Source organism: Myotis brandtii, unplaced genomic scaffold, assembly GCF_000412655.1.
Source record: "Myotis brandtii unplaced genomic scaffold, ASM41265v1 scaffold363, whole genome shotgun sequence".
NCBI classification, from domain to species: Eukaryota; Metazoa; Chordata; class Mammalia; order Chiroptera; family Vespertilionidae; genus Myotis; species Myotis brandtii.
Window position 1 is genome coordinate 4,223,405 of NW_005363938.1, and position 20,518 is coordinate 4,243,922.

The 20,518-nt window shown below is 44.7% G+C and overlaps 1 protein-coding gene across 4 annotated transcripts in view; it reads left to right on the forward strand.

The window, feature by feature from the left end:
* Positions 1-20,518, forward strand: part of TMC5 (transmembrane channel-like 5) — a 65,339-nt gene that overhangs the window by 30,493 nt on the left and 14,328 nt on the right. For 3 of the 4 annotated variants that reach the window (XM_014544426.1, XM_014544428.1, XM_014544427.1), the window contains exons 5-14: positions 3,054-3,153; positions 4,957-5,044; positions 5,449-5,697; positions 7,382-7,533; positions 9,842-9,986; positions 10,859-11,014; positions 12,973-13,124; positions 17,639-17,717; positions 18,498-18,595; positions 20,122-20,217. In XM_014544426.1, the coding sequence (XP_014399912.1) occupies positions 3,054-3,153; positions 4,957-5,044; positions 5,449-5,697; positions 7,382-7,533; positions 9,842-9,986; positions 10,859-11,014; positions 12,973-13,124; positions 17,639-17,717; positions 18,498-18,595; positions 20,122-20,217 (1,315 nt within the window). Of the gene's footprint in view, positions 1-487; positions 795-3,053; positions 3,154-4,956; positions 5,045-5,448; positions 5,698-7,381; positions 7,534-9,841; positions 9,987-10,858; positions 11,015-12,972; positions 13,125-17,638; positions 17,718-18,497; positions 18,596-20,121; positions 20,218-20,518 lie in introns of those variants that run through there. The other variant, XM_005872007.2, reaches the window with a different exon arrangement.

Genomic DNA, 20,518 nt, shown 5'->3' on the forward strand with positions numbered 1-20,518 from the left:
GTTGGCCACGCAAGGTGATCAGGAGATAATAATTGTTTCACTATAAACCCACCTAGATTTATGTAGGCATATAAAATTATGATTATAAAATATGAGCTTTAGGCCAGAGGCACCAAATTGAAAAGAAAATCTGGCCCTTTGATCATGAGGCATTTAGAAGAACCTCTGACTTGTGGTTCTAGAACCCCATTGTCTTTAATGAAGGGTTCTGTTTCCGGTTTCTTTCCTAGCTACCGAGACAGAGCTCTTCAGGAAAACACACCTCCTCCTAGGAGACGCCTCCAGTGTAGATGTGGGGAGTTAGGCTGTGATTTGTGTGAAGCTGACTTTGGCAATGTCATCCTGGCATTTTTAAAATGTGTGAATGGAGCATCCCTCTGTGATGTTAGCCCGCTTTTTGGTGGTTCTCACCAACGTCGGGTGTGACCGCTGCGTGAGGTCTGGGGAGGCCACCCCCGTGCAGAATTAGGCTTGGAGGAGGCCAGAGATGCTGTCTGATGACCAAGTGAATGAAATCATCATTAATGTTGAGACTGTTCCACCCGGGGTCCAAAACCATCGATCCTCAAATCTGAGTGTTCCAGCAAAGTCGGGGGTGAACTCGAGCTCTGGCATGGTCTCGTCCGTATCTGACAACGATGTGACAGACCCTCGGGTTTACAGCCGCCAGAATGACAGAAAGGCCAAGCAGTTGCTACGGTTTTCACCTTTGAATGAATCGTTTTCTCAGACGCATCACAGCCCAGACCTTGTGGACATGGACACGCCTTGTACTTCCCATGAAAACATTCAAGGTAGTAAGTCGCTGGGGCAAATGAGCAAAGACAGCTTGCAAGTGACGCCCAGGGATTTTTAGTTTTAAGACAACAAGTAGGTTGAAGATTTGGTAGATGACCCAAGGATGCCAGGGACTGAGGAAGGGGTCACTTTGAGAGCATCTAACACCTAAAAAGGAGTTGACCTTGATCAAGCTGCTTTCGTGGGCCTCGCTCTCTGCTGAGCACTCCCTTTCTGTTATCCATCGAATTTAGTTGTGTTTTCTCCCCATGCTCCACGCCTCTAAGGCAGGCATGCTTGTCATTTCCATCTGCTTGATGAGGAAACTGCAGCTCAGGGAAGTTAAGTGATCTGGCAGATCTGGGACCCAAATTCAGGTCTGTCTGATGCCCAAGCCTGATACCTTAACCACCACCCTGTTCTGCTTTGGTCCAATTCCTTCCCACCCTGGATTCGGCAACAGAGGATGCCTGTTATTGTCAAGTCCACCATGAAACCAGTTCTCAGCTGAGAACTCCCTGCCTCTCTGCTCTGGAGGTCAGCACTGTTTGGTCATTTAGATGCCGTTTCTGTTTCATTCCATAAGACTGGAGGCATAAAGTCCAGCCTCTCTCAATGATTTCTAAGAGGGGGAAAAAAATCCATTTACACCAAAGCATTGTGTGGGCTTAGCCACTTAAATGAAGACTGGGGCATCTTCTGTCAGGCTGCTGTCTCCTTGAATCTGTTTTTTTTCTCCCTCCTTCTCCTTTCTTTCTCTGTGAGAAAGAGACACAAATTCCTCGTCTTCAACCAAGTGATTTGGTGGCCCTCTCTTGGGGACTCTCACTCCACCTTGATTACAGAAGCCTATATAATAAAAGTATAATATGCAAATTGTCCCCTCGACTGGGAGTTTGACCAGAAGGCGGGGCGAGCTGGCCAACCTCCCAAATCCCCTTCCACAGCTGGCCTGGCCTGATTGGCCTTGATCGGGGCTGGCTAGCCGGACCCCACTGTGCACGAATTCGTGGACTGGGCCTCTAATGTCATTATAAAATGAGAGGTTCTGACCCAATAGCTTGGCCAGGGAGCCATCCCACTCCCTCATTTGGTGCCCCAGCTGGCCCCCAGCTGGCTCCCTCTCTGTTCCGAGATGGTGACAGCACTTCCAGGTGTCATATGTGGACACAACTTCCAGAAGCAGGATGTCTTTGCCTTGTGTTTTGAGCGTTGTTTTTTTGAGAAGGAAAACCTTTGCCAAGAAGCTCCTCTGCAGACCACCCCTCACAGAACATTGGCCAACATCTTGTCACGTGCCTGTGCCTAAATCACTTACCTGCAAGGGGACAGGACCTTCAGGATGGGCCTGGACACATCGGGACCCGTCCCGGGTGCCTGGAGTTGGGTCCCACCCTGAAGAAGCTCAGGGCCATGTGAGGGAGAGGGTATATTTCTAAACAAAATCGGGATTCTATTAAAAAAGGAGAGATGACTCTGGGGAAGGCTGCCAACAGTATCTGCTACACTGACCCAAAATGTGATCATGAGTTATCGGGAGAAAAGGTGGGGAAGTCATTCCAGGTGGAAGAGCGTCTGACAACCATCAGGCACTGCAAGAAGGTGGAGTCCAGGGGGCCTGGAGTCAGGGGGACACGAGAAGTGATGTGGAATATTAAAGTGAGGGACATTAAGGTGCAAGATGTTATTGCCATGGAAAAGGAAAGCATTGAACTGGAATTGCATGCACACTATCGTTTTCTTTGGCTTTGAGGTTCAACACAGATGCTTGCTGTCCGCTTGTTTTAATCTGTGACGTTTGGGATCATTGAGTCCATACATTCTTCATTCTGTGTGCTCTTATAAAAACACTAGAGGCCTGCTGCACGAAATTCACGCGGGGGGGGGGGGGGGGGGGGGGGGAGAGTCCCTCAGCCCGGCCTGTACCCTCTTACAGTCCGTGAGCCCTCGGGGAATGTCTAACTGATGACTTAGGCAGTCGGACATCCTTAGCACTGCCATGGAGGCAGGAGAGGCTCCCGCCACCACCGCTGCCCAGCTTCTGGCTGAGCGGCGCTCCCCCTGTAGGAGTACACTGACCACCAGGGGCAGCTCCTGTATTGAGTGTCTGCCCCCTGGTGGTCAGTGTGCATCATAGCGACCAGTCATTCTGCAGTTCAGTCAATTTGCATATTAGCCTTTTATTATATAGGATGCTCTAACTTCAGCACCATATTTTAAAATGTCATTACTCTGTTAAAGGAAAAAAAATAAACTCCATCTATTTTCTTCCACAGGACAAAAGTTAATCGCATCTCTGATACCCATGACATCTAGAGATAGAATTAAAGCCATCCGGAATCAGCCGAGGACCATGGAAGAGAAAAGGAAGCTTCGGTATGGATCAAAAGCTTTTCTTCTTTCCCAGATTTTTATGCCAATCTCGAGCTTCTACTTTTGCCCCATCTCAGAAAGATAAGAAATAAACAAATGCAACAGAAGAGGCCATCGTCCTACAGAAAATTCCACATAATCTCCTGTTGCCCAGAGTGGAGGCTGTGTGTGCTAGTGGCCAGCGTCCAAAGAGTAGTGTGTGGAAATAGGGAAAGTAACTTTCTAGAGATGACATCCATCTAACACTATCTCGGCCAAGTGATCAAGGTTGACATCTTCAGAGATGAGTCATGTGATCAGAAGGACATATCCCTCTGTGGCACTCTCTCTTGAAACCTGTAACCCTAATCTAACCAGAGAAAAAAGTCAGGAAGACCACAATTTGGGAGGGAGTATATTTCTACAAAATACCCAACCAGTACTACTCAAAATTATAAGGTCATCATAAATGAGGAAAGTCTGCAAAACTGTTATAGACTCGAGGATTCTAAAGAGACATGACAACTAACTGCAATGTGGATGGGATCCTTGAATAGAAAAGTCCAGCCACCTCGGTCTCCTTGGGGCTTCGAGTGTCCCTATGCATGGGACAGTTCTTTATCCATATGATGAACCCTTCCCTCTTACAAGACTTTATTCAGAAGTCACACTATTTCAAATTGTAACACAGTCCCCACCCTAGCATTACCCATCTCCTTACCCTGCTGTTTTCCTTTTTCTTCCCCATAATACATATTACCTTGTAACATGCCATGCAGTTTACCCACTTTATTATTATACTAGAGGCCTGGTGCACGAAATTCATGCACAAGAGGGGGGGCCCTCAGTCTGGCCTGCACCCTCTCCAATCTGGGACCCCTCAGGGGATGTCCGACTGCCTCTCATAATCCGGGACCACTGTCTCCTAACCGCTTGCCTGCCTGCCTGATCACCCCTAACCCCTCTGCCTGCCTGCCTGGTCACCCCTAACCACCTCTGCTTGCCGCCTGATCAGCCCTAACTGCTCCCCTACTGGCCTAATCACCCCTAACTGCTCCCCTGCTGGCCTTATTGCCCCTGACTGCCTCTGCCTCGCCCTGCACACAGGACCCAGGATTCCTCCCTCTGGCTGGTCGCAGGCACCCAGGACCCGGGCCGGCTTCGTCCAGGCTGGCCGTAGCCGCAGGGGACTGTGGGTGGGCGGCTTCACCTGGGCCGCAGTCGCAGGCACTGGTGCCTGGGACTATGGGGCGGCAGCTTGTCCCTCTCCCGGGCCACAGGTGCAGGCGCAGCCGCTGGCACCCGGGACCATGGAGCAGGCGACTTGTCCCTCTCCCAGGCCACAGCCTGGCTGGCCCCCATTCCTCTCTCACAAGCTCATTTGTGCCTGGCTGGTCCCCATTCCTCTCTCCCCAGTGTTGAGTGTCTGAACTGTTACGGCGTGAAGGCGTGAGGGAGTGATGACCATTTGCATATTAGTCCCCATTCCTCTCCCCCCACTGTTGAGTGTCTGAGCTGTTACAGCATGAAGGCGTGAGGGAGTGATGACCATTTGCATATTAGCTCTTTGTTATATAGGATTTATCACTTATTCTCTTTCTCTTCCAACTAGGATGTCAGCCCCATGAGGCAAGAAAATCTCTCTCTCTCTCTCTCTCTCTCTCTTTCTCTCTACTTGTTTTGGGATTTAATGTCATAGTAATAGATTTATTTTTTTTAATTGGTCTCTTTATCTCCACCTGGGATGTAGTAGGTGCTCAGTAAGCATTTGGGGAATGAACGTATTACAGCACTTGCATCTCTCACTTGCTTCTGCTGTTCCCCCAGGAGAATGGTTGACAAAGAGAAAAGTAAGCAGTCCCGACGTATCTTTGAGCTCAACTGCTGCACTCAGTGTTTGAATTCCATTTCCCTGGTAAGTCCGCCTGTGCTGCAGTCAGAGAAATGAGCACGAGAGGGTGAAAACGGGGAGGTGGGAGAGTGGGGATAAACGGGGACCACGGGGAAGAAGAACCAATTTCAGGGCTGTTTTACTGAGGCCATAAAAATTGGGTCAGTGTAGGTGTGGGGAAACCAGGTGAGTGTGCAAAGGTCTGGGTTATTTGGGCAATGTAGCCACTGTGAGTGTCACCTTCAACAGCAAATCTGGGAAAATAATAATGCATTCCCTTTAGGGGATGGGTCTGCAGATTAAATGAGATGACATTTGCAAATGCCTAACACATTGTAACGCTCTAGAAACGGTGGCTGTTTTTGCTATTGTGGGACCTGCTCAACAGATATTTGTTGAGGGAATGTCAAGCCTCATCTTAACCCCAGGCATACCGGAGATGCAAGAACATCCTGTCGGAGCTGCTCAATTCCATCAGCCTGTGGCAGAAGACGCTCAAGATCATCGGAGGCAAGTTTGGAACCAGCGTCCTGTCCTACTTCAACTTTCTGAGGTGGCTTCTGAAGTTCAACATTTTCTCATTCATTGTGACCTTCAGCTTCATCACAATCCCTCAGTTTACCGTGGGCGGAAACAACGCTCTCCAATTCACAGGACTGGAATTTTTCACGGGAGCGGTAAGTTCTCCATTTCCCCCACTGAGAGTTCACCACCTTGGGAAACCCAGAGACACACCTTGCTGGTCACTGTGCCAGACCTCTCACTTTTTCCTGGGAGTCACTGGTGGGGAAAGTGGGTGTTTAAATAATGTTTTTCTTTTTTCCCCCCAAAAAAACATGCACAACATAGGAGACTTTCTGTCTCCAGAAGCAACAGCGTATGTTGTACATATGCCTCCTTTTCTCTTTTTTCACAAAAGATTAATTATTCATATGTACTGCCTATGATCTGCTTTCTGCACCTAATATGTGGTGGGTTTCTCGTGTTGGTGTTCATAGATTTTCTTTTTTCTCTTTCTTTCTATAAACTGTAATGCTCCTTTTGGAAAATTCCTGCTACAGAGGAGAAAAAACTAAGAGAAGTCCATTTTACCCTTCTTCCCTTGTTTAACTCCCCACTTCAGAGGGTATCTTTGACCACTGTTTTTCTCACTATACCAACATAGAGATATACAGGCATAGGTAGGTAGATAGGTAGGTAGGTAGGTAGGTTGACAGATAAATATTCTTTTTAAAAATAAAAATAGGGTAGGATGCTACGAGTCTTGTTTTGCAACATGTTTTGCTTTACTAGGTATCTTGGGTATATATATAGGCCCATGTTCTTCTATGCAATAGCAACCAGGATTCATCTACCCAGAGCTTTATCAAGGCACAGAACCTCTCCCTTGCGAGCTCACCTTCTAGGAGAAATTTCTGCCATTGAGAGTCTATAGACCAGGGATGGACAAACTACAGCCCGAGAGCCAGATCTGGCCGGCCATCTGTGTTTGAACAGCCTACAAACTAAGATTGGCTCCTCCATTTTTCAATGCTTGAACAAAAATCCAAAGAAGAATAGCATTTTTGAGAAGCATGAAAACGATATGAAATGCATATTTCTGTGTCCATAAACAAAGTTCTTTCGGAACATGGCCACACTCCTTTGTTTACACATCTGCACTGCTTTTCGGCTGTCGGCAGAGATATTGCCGTGCTGTCATCGTGGTCCGACATTTACTGTCTAGCTCTTTACAGAAGACATTTGCTGACTCTTGCTGTGGAATGTTCAAAATAAGGTCCTTCCATTTGTCTTTTTATTTTAAAGACAAATTTGATTTAAAAAATTTTCTCGGGATAGATGCATTTAAATGGAATCATTGTGTACTTTTTTCTCATTACTATGTGTATTTTGTGTTTTTGTATATATGAAATCTTTTATTATGAAAAATTTCAAACATACAAAAAACAAAGAGTAGTATAATAAACATCCACATACACACTATGTCAATTTAAATTTGTTAACATTTTGCCATATTTGTCTTACTATTTTAGGAGGCATTTCGCAGTAGATTACAGACATCAGGACATTTCACTCTGAACTTCAAGGTGCAGCCTGCCTTTAGTCATGCTTCGCTTTCTCACTGGGTCCCGGTGGAATAGCTGGGTCCCTCTATTGTAAAGCTATGCCGGTGGGAGTCCTCTCCAACTAAAAGCTTAGTGATAAAATGTCTAGCTTCTCAGTGGCCTTGGAGGTTCCTTTTCCTTGCAAACAAAACATTGAAATGGACTGGTCCACGCTTCTAGAAGACAAAAGAGGTCAATAGTCACTCATAGTTTTCTCAAGAGACCCACCTGACGTAGGGCTTATTGTCCCTTCCAGGGTTATTTTTCTGACACAGTGATGTACTATGGCTTTTACACCAATTCTACGATCCGGCATCGGAGCGGTGGGGCATCCTACAACATGCAGCTGGCCTACATCTTCACAGTCGCAGCCTGTCTGATCATCTGCTTCTTCAGTTTGCTATTCAGGTACGAAGTGTCCGCATTCCCTGATCCTAAGCTCTTCTTAGATTTAGGCAAAATCCAAGAGACTCGCCCTAGCTGGTTTGGCTCCGTGGATAGAGCATCGGCCTGCAGACTGAAGGGTCCCAGGTTCAGTTCCAGTCAAGGGCACATGCCCGGGTTTTGGGCTTGATCCCCAGAAGGAGGCAGCCAATAAGTGACTCTGTCTCCTCATTGATGTTTCTATCTCTCCCTCCCTTTCCCTTCCTCTCTGAAATCAATACAAATATATTTTTTTAAAAAATTCAAGAGACTCAAAAGTTACCCAGGAAAAAGTTTCTCTAGAATCTGTCTGATCATTCCTTGTTCTGCAACATAAAATATAAGTTTGGAGAGAAGGGAGAGGTTTAGAGGTTTCCGTGTGAAGCATCGATCAGACTGTCAAACCTCAGAGGGAAGGTAGGGGAGGGTGGGAGTAAGGGGAAGAGATCAACCAAAGGACTTGTATGCATGCATGGACACAGACAACAGGGGGGTGAGGGCATGAGTAGGGGGGGGGGAGTGGTAGGGTAATGGGGTGATAAGGACACATATGTAATACCTTAATCAATAAAGAAGTTTTTAAAAAAAAACAAAGAAAAATAAATAAATAAAAGAAATTGGTCAGTCTGGACATAAGGATGCAATAGCTCAAGTAGTTATATGGACAGAAGGATATGGATGGACGATTGTCACATGGTAAGTATCAAAGAGGAAGTACAGATGTTTACCCCTGTATTGGTTTGCAGGTTTGGGTGGCTTAAGCAACAGGAATCTATTTTCTCAAGTTCTGGAGGCTGGAAGGCCAGGATCTAGGTGTTGGCAGCGTTGGTATTTTTCTGAGGCTCTGTCCTTGGCCTGTAGACTGTTTTCTCTCTGTGTCCTCACATGGTCTTCCCTCTGGCCATGTCTGAGCCCTAATTTTCTCTTCTTATAAGGATTTGGGCCCAGCCTTAATGACCTCATTTTAACTTAATTACATCTGTAAAGGTCCCACCTCCAAATATAGTCCATATCTGAGGTACTGGGTGTTAGAACCCCAACATATGAAATTTGGGGGTACACAATTCAGCCCATCACAACCTCATTGCCAGCAAATTAATTCAAAATAAAATGAGATTTTTGGGGGGTTTTTTGTCCTATCAAACTATGAAAATACTCAGTGGTGGCACATTTTGGAAAAGGAGTGTCCATGTCACTGAGCATTTATGTATCCTAAGACTGATTTCACTGGGTCCTCTCAACATCCCCACAATAATAAGAGCTGCCTTTATTGAGTGCTTGTTGCTCTCAGCACTACATCGATTCTTGTGGTCGGCTGAACAATGCCCCTCACGTCCCAAAGATATCCACCTTCGAATCCCCAGAACCTGTGAACATGTTACCTTACCTGACAAAAGGGACTTGGCAGACATGATTAAGGATATTAAAATGGGAAGATCTCCCTGGATTATACAGGTGGGGACAATGTAATCACAGGGTCCTTAGAAGGGGGAGGCAGGAGGGTCAAGGTTAGAGAGAGAGTGTCAGATGTTACTCTATAAGCCAAGGAATGCAGGCAGCCTCTAGAACAGCGGTTCTCAACCTGTGGGTCGAGACCCCTTTGGGGGTCAAACGACCCTTTCACAGGGGTCACTTAAGACCATCGGAAAACACATATATAATTACATACTGTCTTTGTGATTAATCACTATGCTTTAATTATGTTCAATTTGTAACAATGAAATTGGGGGTCACCACAACATGAGGAACTGTATTAAAGGGTCGCGGCATTAGGAAGGTTGAGAACCACTGCTCTAGAAGCTGGAAAAGGCACGGATACGGATTCTCCACTCGCACCTCCAAAGGGTATACAGCCCTGCTGACACCTGGATTTTAGATCCATTTTCTGATCTCCAGTAAGAGAATAAATTTGTGTTGTTTGAAGCCACTAAGTTTGGGACAATTTGTTACAGCAACAATAGGAAACTAACACACCTCTCATAATAATTCTGTGAGGTGAGTACTATTATTATCCCCATTCTACAGATATGGAAACTGAGGCTTAGAGCAGTTAAAATGACTAAGATCCCCCAGCTGGCAGTGTAGGGTTGTAAGTCAGGCCTGTCAGATCCCAAAGCCAGAGCATCTAACCATTGTTTGTGATCATGCTGTTCCAGAAGAACTTGGAACTAACTCTTCCATATTATTGTTCTCTGTTAAAGATAGGACTTTCTTTTATTTTAATCCATGCAGTCCCCCTCCCCCCAGTGCTTGTCCTAATAACCCTTGGCATGCTGGTTTCTGCTTTCCCTAGCATGGCCAGGTATTTCCGGAACAACTTCATTAACCCCCACATTTACTCCAGAGGGATCGCTAAACTTATTTTTTGCTGGGACTTCACCATCACCCACGAAAAAGCTGTGAAGCTGAAACAGAAGAATCTTAGCACTGAGATAAGGGTAAGGCAAGCTTGCTTTTGACAACACCTTCCCCGGCCAGTCTCCTTCTCTCCTTCAGTATGTCTGTGACTTTTCTTAAAGTAATAAGGAGTTATTTTATTATTGCCAATGATATTAGCAAAAAAAAAGAAACACCCCCAAAAACCCAGAAAAAAATATTCACAGTGCCCGGTGCTTGTGATGGTGTAGGGAGCTGGACATTTTCACAGGACACGGTGGCTTTGGAATTGGTACAAGCTTACTGGAGGGCAACTTACAAAATGTTAAGTGTAAATACTTCTTGACCTCATAGTGCCACGTTTAAAATGTTATCCAGTGGTTTTCAACCCAGGAAAGTTTTGCCCTTCAGGGAATATATGGCAATGTCTGGACACTTTTCTGGTTAAAATGCAATTTGGGAGGGTTGGGGGTGCTATTGGCATCTAGTGTAGATGCAGGTAAACATCCTGATATGCACAGGACAGCTGCCACACACAGAACTATCTGGCCCCAAATGCTGAAAAACCCTGGTCTATTAAAAAAAAAAACTTATTAAAAAGATAGAGCAAGCAGAATGCATAAACAAAGGGGCTTTGTCAAGAGGATTGCAGATGTTAACTTGTTATTCTTCAAGGATTTCATGACCTCAGTGTACTTTCCTAGGAGCACGGTCCCAATCTGCTGGTCCTATCTGTTCCTCTACGATTAAAAACGGCATTTGATGCAGTAATGGAAGTTCTTGCCCATTTGAGATTTTTCCCATGGGTTGTCCCATAATCCCTGTTCATCATGAACTTTCCCTGTCTCTCTCCTGTGGATCTGGGGTGGATTTGTGTTTCTGAGAGTGAAGAGTATTCACCCTCCGGGCCAATGTGACTTCCTTGTGTTTATAGGAGAACCTGTCAGAAATCCTTCAGGAGAATGTCAAATTAACGCTCAATCAGCAGCTGACCCGCTTGTCTGTCCACCTGGCGGCCTGGGTTATCTCTACCGGAGTGGCCGTTGCCTGCTGTGTAGCGGTTTATTACCTGGCTGAGAACAACTTAGAGGTAACCAGAGTGCCAGAAGCAGCAAGGTGCAGAGCACAGAGATCCAGGGGAAGGGTGGGATGCTGGAGGGGAGAGGGACGTAGACCCTGCTACTCACACTGGGTCCATTGGCATCAGTTGGAAACCAGTTTAAAAATGCAGGATCTCAGGTCCCTCCTGTAGCCCATGGGCTCAGAATCACATCTTAGCAACGTCCCCAGGTGATGTGTGTGCACGACTTAGCGTGAGATGCTCTGGGCTATTGGAGAGATGGGAACTTTGGCTGGTTTCTTCCTTTATTATTATATCCCTGCTGCTTCCCCAAACCCCTGGCACAGTGTAGACACTCACTAAGTATTGTGATCTGATGGACTCTGGCAAGTGACTTAATCCTTCTGAGCCCCAGACTCCTCACCTGTAAAGTAGGAATGGTCATACCTGGCTTTGTAGGTGTGCGGTCAGGACTAGAGAAAAGTTATGTGGAGAGTCTGCCCAGTGCCTGGTACAGCGGGTGATGAAGGAATGTTAGTTTTGTTTTGTTTTGTTTTTTTAATATATTTTATTGATGATTTTTTTTTTACAGAGAGGAAGCGAGAGGGATAGAGAGTTAGAAACATCGATGAGAGAGACACATCGATCAGCTGCCTCCTGCACACCTCCTACTGGGGATGTGCCCACAACCAAGGTACATGCCCTTGATCGGAATCGAACCTGGGACCTTTCAGTCCGCAGGCCGACGCTCTATCCACTGAGCCAAACCAGTTAGGGCTTGTTTTGTTTTTAAATGATATGAACTCTGAGATCAATTAGCTATGTGGCCTGGGTAAAGTACTGTTTTTCTGTAGGTTTCAGCTTTTTCCTAGATGTAGCCAGTTTGCTGAGCTCTAGAACTGTGGTGCAAGTTGGTCACTTTTTTAAATGACTTCCCTTTAGCCTCGATATAAAATCTATCCTCTGTAGCATGGTTGCTAGATCTTTTATGATCTGACCCCTGTCCATATCTCTAGCCTCAATACTCCACAACCACCCATATCCCACACCAGCAACACTAAATGGTGTGTCCATAGTTCCCTGAATACATCATGTTTTCCCTCATCTCTAGGTGAGAAACCTGCAGTCCATTCTGCATGCCCCTTCACTTCCCTTCATCTTATAAACTCCTTTTCCTCCTCTGGACCTCAGCATAGGTGTCACTTCCTCTTCTCTCACCATCACCACCCTCACTAGGCTGAGTTAGGTGCTTCATAATCTGCAGGCTTTCCCTGTACACTTGTCACATGCAGCATTAAAAATACCTGTTTATGCATCTGTTTCAAAAAAGACTGTAGCCAGAAACCTGGCCTAATACCTAGTACATAGTAGATGCTCCACAAATGGATGAATAACTGAAGGAGAGGCCAACAAGAACATGGATGTGGGATTACGCAACCCAGGTTTGCCACTCACTATATTAAGGTGTGCTCTGAAAGAGGGGAAGTTGAGTCACAGCCCTCAGGGGCCTGGCATTGCCTGGGGTGGAAGCTGTGATGGGGCAACTATAGGTATAAAGAAGACTTCTGAGCCCTGGCTGATGTTGCTAAGTGGTTAGAGGGTTGGCCCGCGCACTAAAGGGTCCCAGGTTCTATTCCTGGTCAAAGGCACATACCTGGGTTGCAGGATGACTTTTTGAGGTCAGGCTCCTGAGTCAGATAGACCCAGGTTCAAATCTGTCCCTTCCTAGCAGGGTGACACTGGGCAAGCATCTCCACCTCTCTGCGTCTCAGTTTGCCCGTCGGTTAAGTCAGACTTAACCGGCTGGGCTGCAATCATGTGGGTAGTGAATGCTTGCCACAGGTCAGTGCTCACTAACCAGTAACTTAATAGCTGACCCCAGAGGAACTACTGCCGGGGGGGTTTCCATGGTGAGGGATCTTCTGAGCGAGGCAGAGAGGGGTCCAGTGCACAGTTGGCATCTGATTCTCTCCCTCCACCCCCCGCAGTTCCTGCAGAGCCACCAGAACCCCGGGGCGGTGCTGTTACTGCCTTTCGTGGTGTCCTGCATCAACCTGGCGGTGCCTCGCTTCTACTCCATGTTCGGGCTGGTGGAGCACTATGAGGTTCCGCGGCAGGAAGTGTATGTCCTCCTGATCCGGTAGGTGTGTCTGTCACTCCCAACACCAGCCCCCGTTTTCACGGAGGAAAGTAGAGTGGCAGCTAGAAAGGGTTATGCTCGAGTTTTCCAGGAAAAAAATTCAAGAGTATAGTGTGTTTGTATGGTGTGGGTAAATAACCATAAAATTCAAAGAGCCCAGAGAAAATACAGGCTTTTAGTTACATCTGCCTTTTGCTCAAAATAATGACTTATCTTTCCCAGTTGCTACCAGCCTAAGGATTAACATCGGTCTCAGGTGTAAGATGGACAGATAGGCAGGTTGCACACAGCACACAGCTTCCTGGCTGAGGCGTTGTCTGGGGACTGAAATCATCCAGTGTGTCCACGAGCCAGATTGTGAGCCCTGGTACCCACTGCATCCGCCGAGAGGGAGAGGCACATTTTGATAATTCAACCGCCTAAATGAAGGTGGAGGGAGGGCTTTTGGCAATTTCTTGGCTGGGCATGGTGATGCCTTATTTTGATTCCCACAAAAGCACTGTATGTGCTAGAGGCGACCCCAGGGTTTTGGCAAATAAGGCATAAAACTACCCAAATTGTGTTCTTATTGCTACTTCTTAGCTAGGTCCCTGACCAGTTCTATGCTATGATGGTGTTTATGACGACAGGGCTGTACAGTGCAGATTGAGTTTCTTTACTGATCAATTCCAGAGCCCTTGTCTTATGGCCTCTGAGCTCAAGCTCCTGGCCAGCTCTCCTCCCATTCCTCAGTGTGCCCTCATCCCCATGGAAACCTAAGTATTTACAGTCATGCCAAACTATATACCCACATCTGGACCTTTGTCCTGGACATTACTTCTTCCTGGAATGCTCCTTCTGCAGGTAGCAAATCTATACTTACATCCATGTTTAACTTCCTACAGAACTGACACATTTTTGTTACCCTCAATTTATAACAAGGATATTCACACACACACACACACACACACATACACACACATGTTTTAGATCGGGAGTTGGCAAATACAGCCTGCAGGCCAGCCTCCTTTTTTATAAATAAAGCTTTATTGGAACACAACCATGTCCACTTGTTGACATATTGTCTGCCACTGCTTTCCTGCTACAACGGCAGAATTGAGTCGCTGCAACAAAGACTGCATGGCCATAAAGCCAAAAATATGTACTATCTGGGTCTTCACAGAAAAAAATTGTTGACACCTTTTTAGGTCAGCGTTTAGCGTTAATCTATATAAGTATTATTCTCCTGAAGAAAAATCTTAGCAAGCCCTCACTTCTATCCACCTCACCCCACTGGATGCCTCCTCTCCCGGGTTAGGAATATTTGGGACTTTTTATTGTGGTATATAGCATAAAATTTGCCATTTTAATAATTTTTAGGTGTACAATTCAGTGGCATTAAGTAATCTGTTTTTTTAGTGTATACGTTAATAATAAGTTTCACTGGCTTCTTTGCTCACTGGTATTTATTTAATGTTTTAGGAAGAGCAGCTGGGTGAGTATTTGACCACACTAGAAATCAGAAAATCTCAGAGCAACACCTGTAGGCTCCAGAAGAGGTTAGTTAGAATACAGAATCTTTGGCCCATTCAAACCCACATGCAAATAGCAAGGCAAAATAACGATATGTTAGAACATGGTAGTACTTAGAGAGTTGACCATCCCAAGACCGACTCTAAAATAATTTCTCTTCTTACAATATAAAAAGAAGAGGTTGTAAGTAGACATATACATTCAGAATGCCACTTTGACCCAATGCCTTTGCTATTTAATCTTCATTTTCTGATCACTAGAGAGGTGAATTGTCTCTTAATATACAGTAGCCATTTGTATTGTTTCACAAAACATTAAACATCTCTTCTACATGAAGAGAAAATGGGAAAGCTCAGAAATACACAATCTTTCTAAGATAAACTTTTCTTTGCTTAGAAGAGTGTGTTTTCATGTTTAATGTGGAGCTACACTGCAGTATTTATAAAGTTCTGACACCAATTCCAATGTATGAAGGTTTTCCCCCACACCACCAAGCGGTTCTCTGACACCAGCTGGGTGTCCAACAATTCAACTAAATTTTGAACTATCTACCTGGATATTACACAGGCTAAGGACACAGTGTTACAAGATGCCAATTGCAAGTCTAGGTTGTAACCTGTGGTTCTGATTTATTAGCTATGGATTGGAGGTTCCCACCCCACCCCCTGCATCAGATTAGATTACTCTGCTAGAGCAGCTCACAGAACTTAGAGAAACATTTACTTCCTAGATCACTGCTTTATTATAAAAGGATATAACTCAGGAGCAGCCAAGTGGAAGAAATGCACAGGGCAAGGAATGGGGGAAGGTCGGGAATGTCCATGCCCTCCCCAGGCACATCACTCTCCCAGCAACACCACATGTTCACCAATTCAGAAGCTCCCAAACCCTGTCCTTTGGGTTTTATGGAGCTTCACTACATAGGCATAATATGAAGGTTTTCCCCCACACCACCAAGCAGTTCTCTGACACCAGGTGGGTGTCCAACAATTCAACTCAATTCTGAACTATCTACCTGGATATTACACAGGCTCAGGACACAGTCTTACAAGATGCCAATTGCAAATCTAGGTTGTAACCTGTGGTTCTGATTTATCAGCTATGGATTGGAGGTTCCCACCCCACCCCCTGCATCAGATTAGATTACTCTGCTAGAGCAACTCAGAGAAACATTTACTTCCTAGATCACTGGTTTATTAACTCATGAACAGCCAAGTGGAAGAAATGCACAGGGCAAGGAATGGGGGAAGGTTGGGAACGTCCATGCCCTCCCCAGGCACATCATTCTCCCAGCAACTCCACATGTTCACCAATTCAGAAGCTCCCCAAACCCCGTCCTTTGGGTTTTATGGAGCTTCACTACATAGGCATAATTGATTAGTTCATTGGTCATTAGCCATTGATTCAACTTCTAGCCCCTCTTCCCTCCCCAGAGGTCAGGGAGGTGAGACTGAAAGTTCCAACCTTCTAGGTCAGTGATGGAGAACCTTTAGAGCTCGGCGTGCCAGCATTTTGAAAAACCCTAACTTAACTCTGGTGCCGTGTCACATATAGAAATTTTTTGATATTTGCAACCATAGTAAAACAAAGATTTATATTTTTGATATTTATTTTATATATTTAAATGCCATTTAACAAAGAAAAATCAACCAAAAAAATGAGTTCACGTGTCACCTGACACGCGTGTCATAGGTTTGCCATCACTGTTCTAGGTATTACCAAAAGCCCCTCCTTACCAAACAAAAGACACTTTTTATCGCTCTCCTCGCTTAAAAAATTCCAAGGAAGGGTTTTTAGAAGCTCTGTGCCAGAAACGGGGCCAAAGATCAAATAAGTATTTCTTATAACTCACAATATCACAGTATACTAAGGCATTAATCTAGAAGATATTGCAGGTCATAGTAGGGCTTGGCAATGGGCAAGAGGTTGGGGATCTGGCATTTAAAAAGACAGATCCAGTTCCCTTCCTTCACAATGGATCTAGCACAATGGTTCTCAACCTTCATTGGGCAGCAGAATTACCTGCAGGGAGTGCTAGGCCCCGCTCCCAGAGTTTCTGATTCCATACGTCTGGGATGAACCCTAAACATTTGTCCTTTTAACAAGTTTACAGATGATGGTGATGATGATGATGATGATTGATGATGGTGGTGGTCTGGGGACCACACTTGGAGAACTACTGGTCTAGTGACACATGATTCCTAGCCCACCAATCTTAAAACCAGCAGTTGTTGACTTAAATACCTGGGTTTAAGAACTGAGGCTGTGAAATCAGATGGTCCTCAGGTTGAATCTTTTTCATGCCCCTAATAAGCTGTGTGACCTTGGGCAAGTTATTTTATCTCTCTGAGCTTCAGTTCCCTCATTGGTAAGATAGGCATAAAATGCTATCTACTTGATGATAGAGTTGTACAGATTAAGAGGGATGCTTTAATAAAGTGCTTAACACAGTGTACTGTCTATGGTAGCACCCAATGAATAGATTACTATTATAATGAAAAGTAAAATCAGATTTTGATATGTACCAAAAGAGGGTGTATCAATCAGAACAAATTTGTTTATGCCATGATAATAAACATCTCCTGTGACCCAAATCTCAGTGGCTTAAAAGAAACAAAGGTTTATTTCTTGTCCATGCTACATGCCCCTTGTGGATTGGCAGGGTTTTTCGCTCATGTCAGTAATTCAGGGATCCAGGCTGAGAGAGCAACAATCATCTCAAATATTGCTGATGACCATTCCAGAGGGAAGACAGTAAGTTCCTGGGGTGGGTAGTGGGGAGGGTCTCCCTGGCTTTTAAATGCTCCAGCCTAGAAGTGACATAAAGTAACACACATCACTTTTGCTCACAACTCATTTGCCAGAACTAGCTACATAGCCCCACTCAACTACAGTGGGGCAAGAATTTCTATCCTACTTTGTGCCCAAAAGGAAATATTGGCGAACAGCACTAATGACGGCCATAGACAGTAATGATAGTTGTTTTCTCTTCTGTTATTCAGAAACATCTTTTTGAAAATATCAATCATTGGAATTCTTTGTTACTATTGGCTCCACAATGTTGCCCTGGCTGGTGAAGAGGTGAGCCTTCCATGCTGTTCTGCCTTCACTTTGGTTTCTTAGTCTTTGACCACCAGAGAGGAAGTGAGTTCCTCAAATTCCTCAAGAGTTTCTGCTTATGATATTAGAGCAAATATCTTCTTCTATCTGTCCATTCATTTATCCATTTATCCATTCATTCACCCATCCACCCACCCATCCAAAACTTTCCTCTCCTCATTCAGCCAAATCTAAAAGCTCTTACTCAGTCCATCAGCTCATTGTACTAACTTCCTGCAGAGGTAATAGACTGCCAGTTTCATAAACTGACTAATTCAACCTTCCAGTTTGTGCTAGCTGGCTACCTACACCTCTAGGCTACTTTCTTAATCCAACAGATGTTAATTGATTTTTCATAAGGTTAATGAACAAAAGGAGTGGAGGCATCATTAGCCATTGATCCCTCCTGCTCTCCTGAAGAAGCTGATTATCCCTGGCGGAGAAATGGGATCCAGAAGGCATATGGGACAGGAATGACAAGTGTTTAAAGGAGAGAGAGTGAGAAGGGAAAGTTTGGATGCATGTGGAGGGCAAGCCTTAATGAAAGAAGAAACATCACAGAAAAGGAATAAATACCCTGAAAACAAACTCAATCTAATTGATGCATTTCTACCAAGAGTGGGTCTCCTTTTCTGGGCACTCAGAACTCCATCAGACTGAGCCACTAGCCATGCCCTCATGAATACAGGGTGCCAGGAACAGATAGAAATTGAGCAGAGGCAACAGCCCCTTCCCACAACCTGATTCTTGTTTGCCTTCCAGTGCTGGGAAACGCTGATTGGCCAGGAAATCTACCGGCTCCTTCTGATGGATTTTGTGTTCTCTCTAGCTGATTCCTTCCTGGGGGAGTTCCTGAGGAGGTAAATATTTGTCTGCCTTGGGTGATTAGTACATAGGGTTGTAACTGGAGCCATTGCCTCGTCTGAGCAGGAAGTGTGGGCCCTTCACGTTCTCTAAGACTGCATTGTTCTAAATCTGCCTGTTGTCCTTTGGGATATTGTTTTCTTCTGAATTAACTGAACTTTCACCTTGGCCTGAGAGTTCTGTTGTCAAAGTCCTTTTGGTTCAGTTGGCCCTTTCCAACTTTCTCTTTAAAAAAAAAAAAATGTTCTAGAATAAAACACAAAAACGGAGAGCCATTTGAGGTCTTATTCCCCACAGATCATTTTAATATTCTAGTGTATATTCTTCCAGATTATTCTATGCATGTACTGCTTTATATGTGTACTAGAGGCCCAGTGCACGAAATTTGTGCACAGGTAGGGTCCCTAGCGGCTGCCGGCTGCTAGCTGGGGCCTTCCTTCGTTCCACGCCGCCCCCTGATGGTAAGTGCACATCATAGCGAGTGATCAAACTCTCAGTTGGTCGAACTCCCAAGGGGACACTTTGCATATTAGGCTTTTATATATATAGATGTACAAAAATGGGGTCACACTGAAAAATCGGTGTGGAGGTTGCTTTTGTTAATCTAATCACAATGCTTTGGCACCTTTCCATGCCAGTACATATAGATTTAGCTCATGATTCATTTAATTGGATTTAGTTACGGTACTAATTTTTATTTTAGAACCAAGATGTGCAGAATCAAGGCAGTGTCATCATTAGCCCACATGTAGTCCTTATTATTTATTTATTTATTTTTAAACAATATCATGACTATCTCATTCCTTAGAGACATTTCCATATTTCTACAAGCTGCTGCAGTAATAAGGTGGCATGATACAATGCCAATTCTCTCCTCAGTGGGTGGGTTGAATGACAAAATTTCACACTCAGTCTTCCCAAACTAACTTTTATTACAGCCTCTGTCTGGGGTATGGACATAAAAGTGAGAAGTTTGGGGGGGTTATTTTGACAGCAATTCTTACTGGCAACTCTTCTGTATGAAGAAATAAAAATGGTCTCAAGTTTCCTCAGCATAAATGCAGACCTTGGTTCCTTCCTTATGGATTTGGGAGCAGGGGAAGACCATTAATTCGACAACATTAATCAAAAATGGAAAAAATTTCAATTTATTTGGGTTGGGAGGGACTGAGTTTATTTGGTCATTTAAAAAAGGCTTAACAAGCAAACAGTTGTATAAACAAGATAATAGATGAGATCATTTAAATAATAAGGTAACAAATGTTCTCTATAATTTTTTAAACTACATTAGCTGTACCTCCCTCCCCCACACCCATTTGAATGTCTTATGTCAATTCCATCTTCCCTCAGTTCCTTCAATTATTTCTTCAAAAACATGCTTGTACTTGGAACTTTTCAAAAATTTCTAAGGGGACTTATGAATTTATTCCAAACTGGTGAGGGTCTCCTTTGTTGATTGTGGGGAATCTTTTGAAGGAGGGAGTTGATGGATTTGGGTGCTAAACTCGGTATGTTCTCGCAGAATCATTGGGATGCAGTTTATCACAAGCCTCGGCTTACAGGAGTTTGACATTGCCAGGAATGTCCTAGAACTGATCTACGCACAAACGCTGGTGTGGTGAGTTTTGAGAATCTTCCCTGTGCCCAGTGGTTCCTGCCTGCTGTGGACTCAGAGCTTGGTGGCGAGTCACAGAATCTGTTGATTCTAAAGCTGCACGGGGGATACCAAGTCTAGCCAGTGTGAGGACTTCAGGCAAGAATTAAAATAGAACAGGAATCCTGACCTGGAGGCCCCAGGCCGTATCTAGCCTGCAGGTGTGTTTTGCTTATCTCACACTGTTTTTTCTAAAAATTGGAAATAGCCATCAATATTTAAAAATCAGGAGGTTTCATATAAAATTTAAAATTTTTGACTTCTT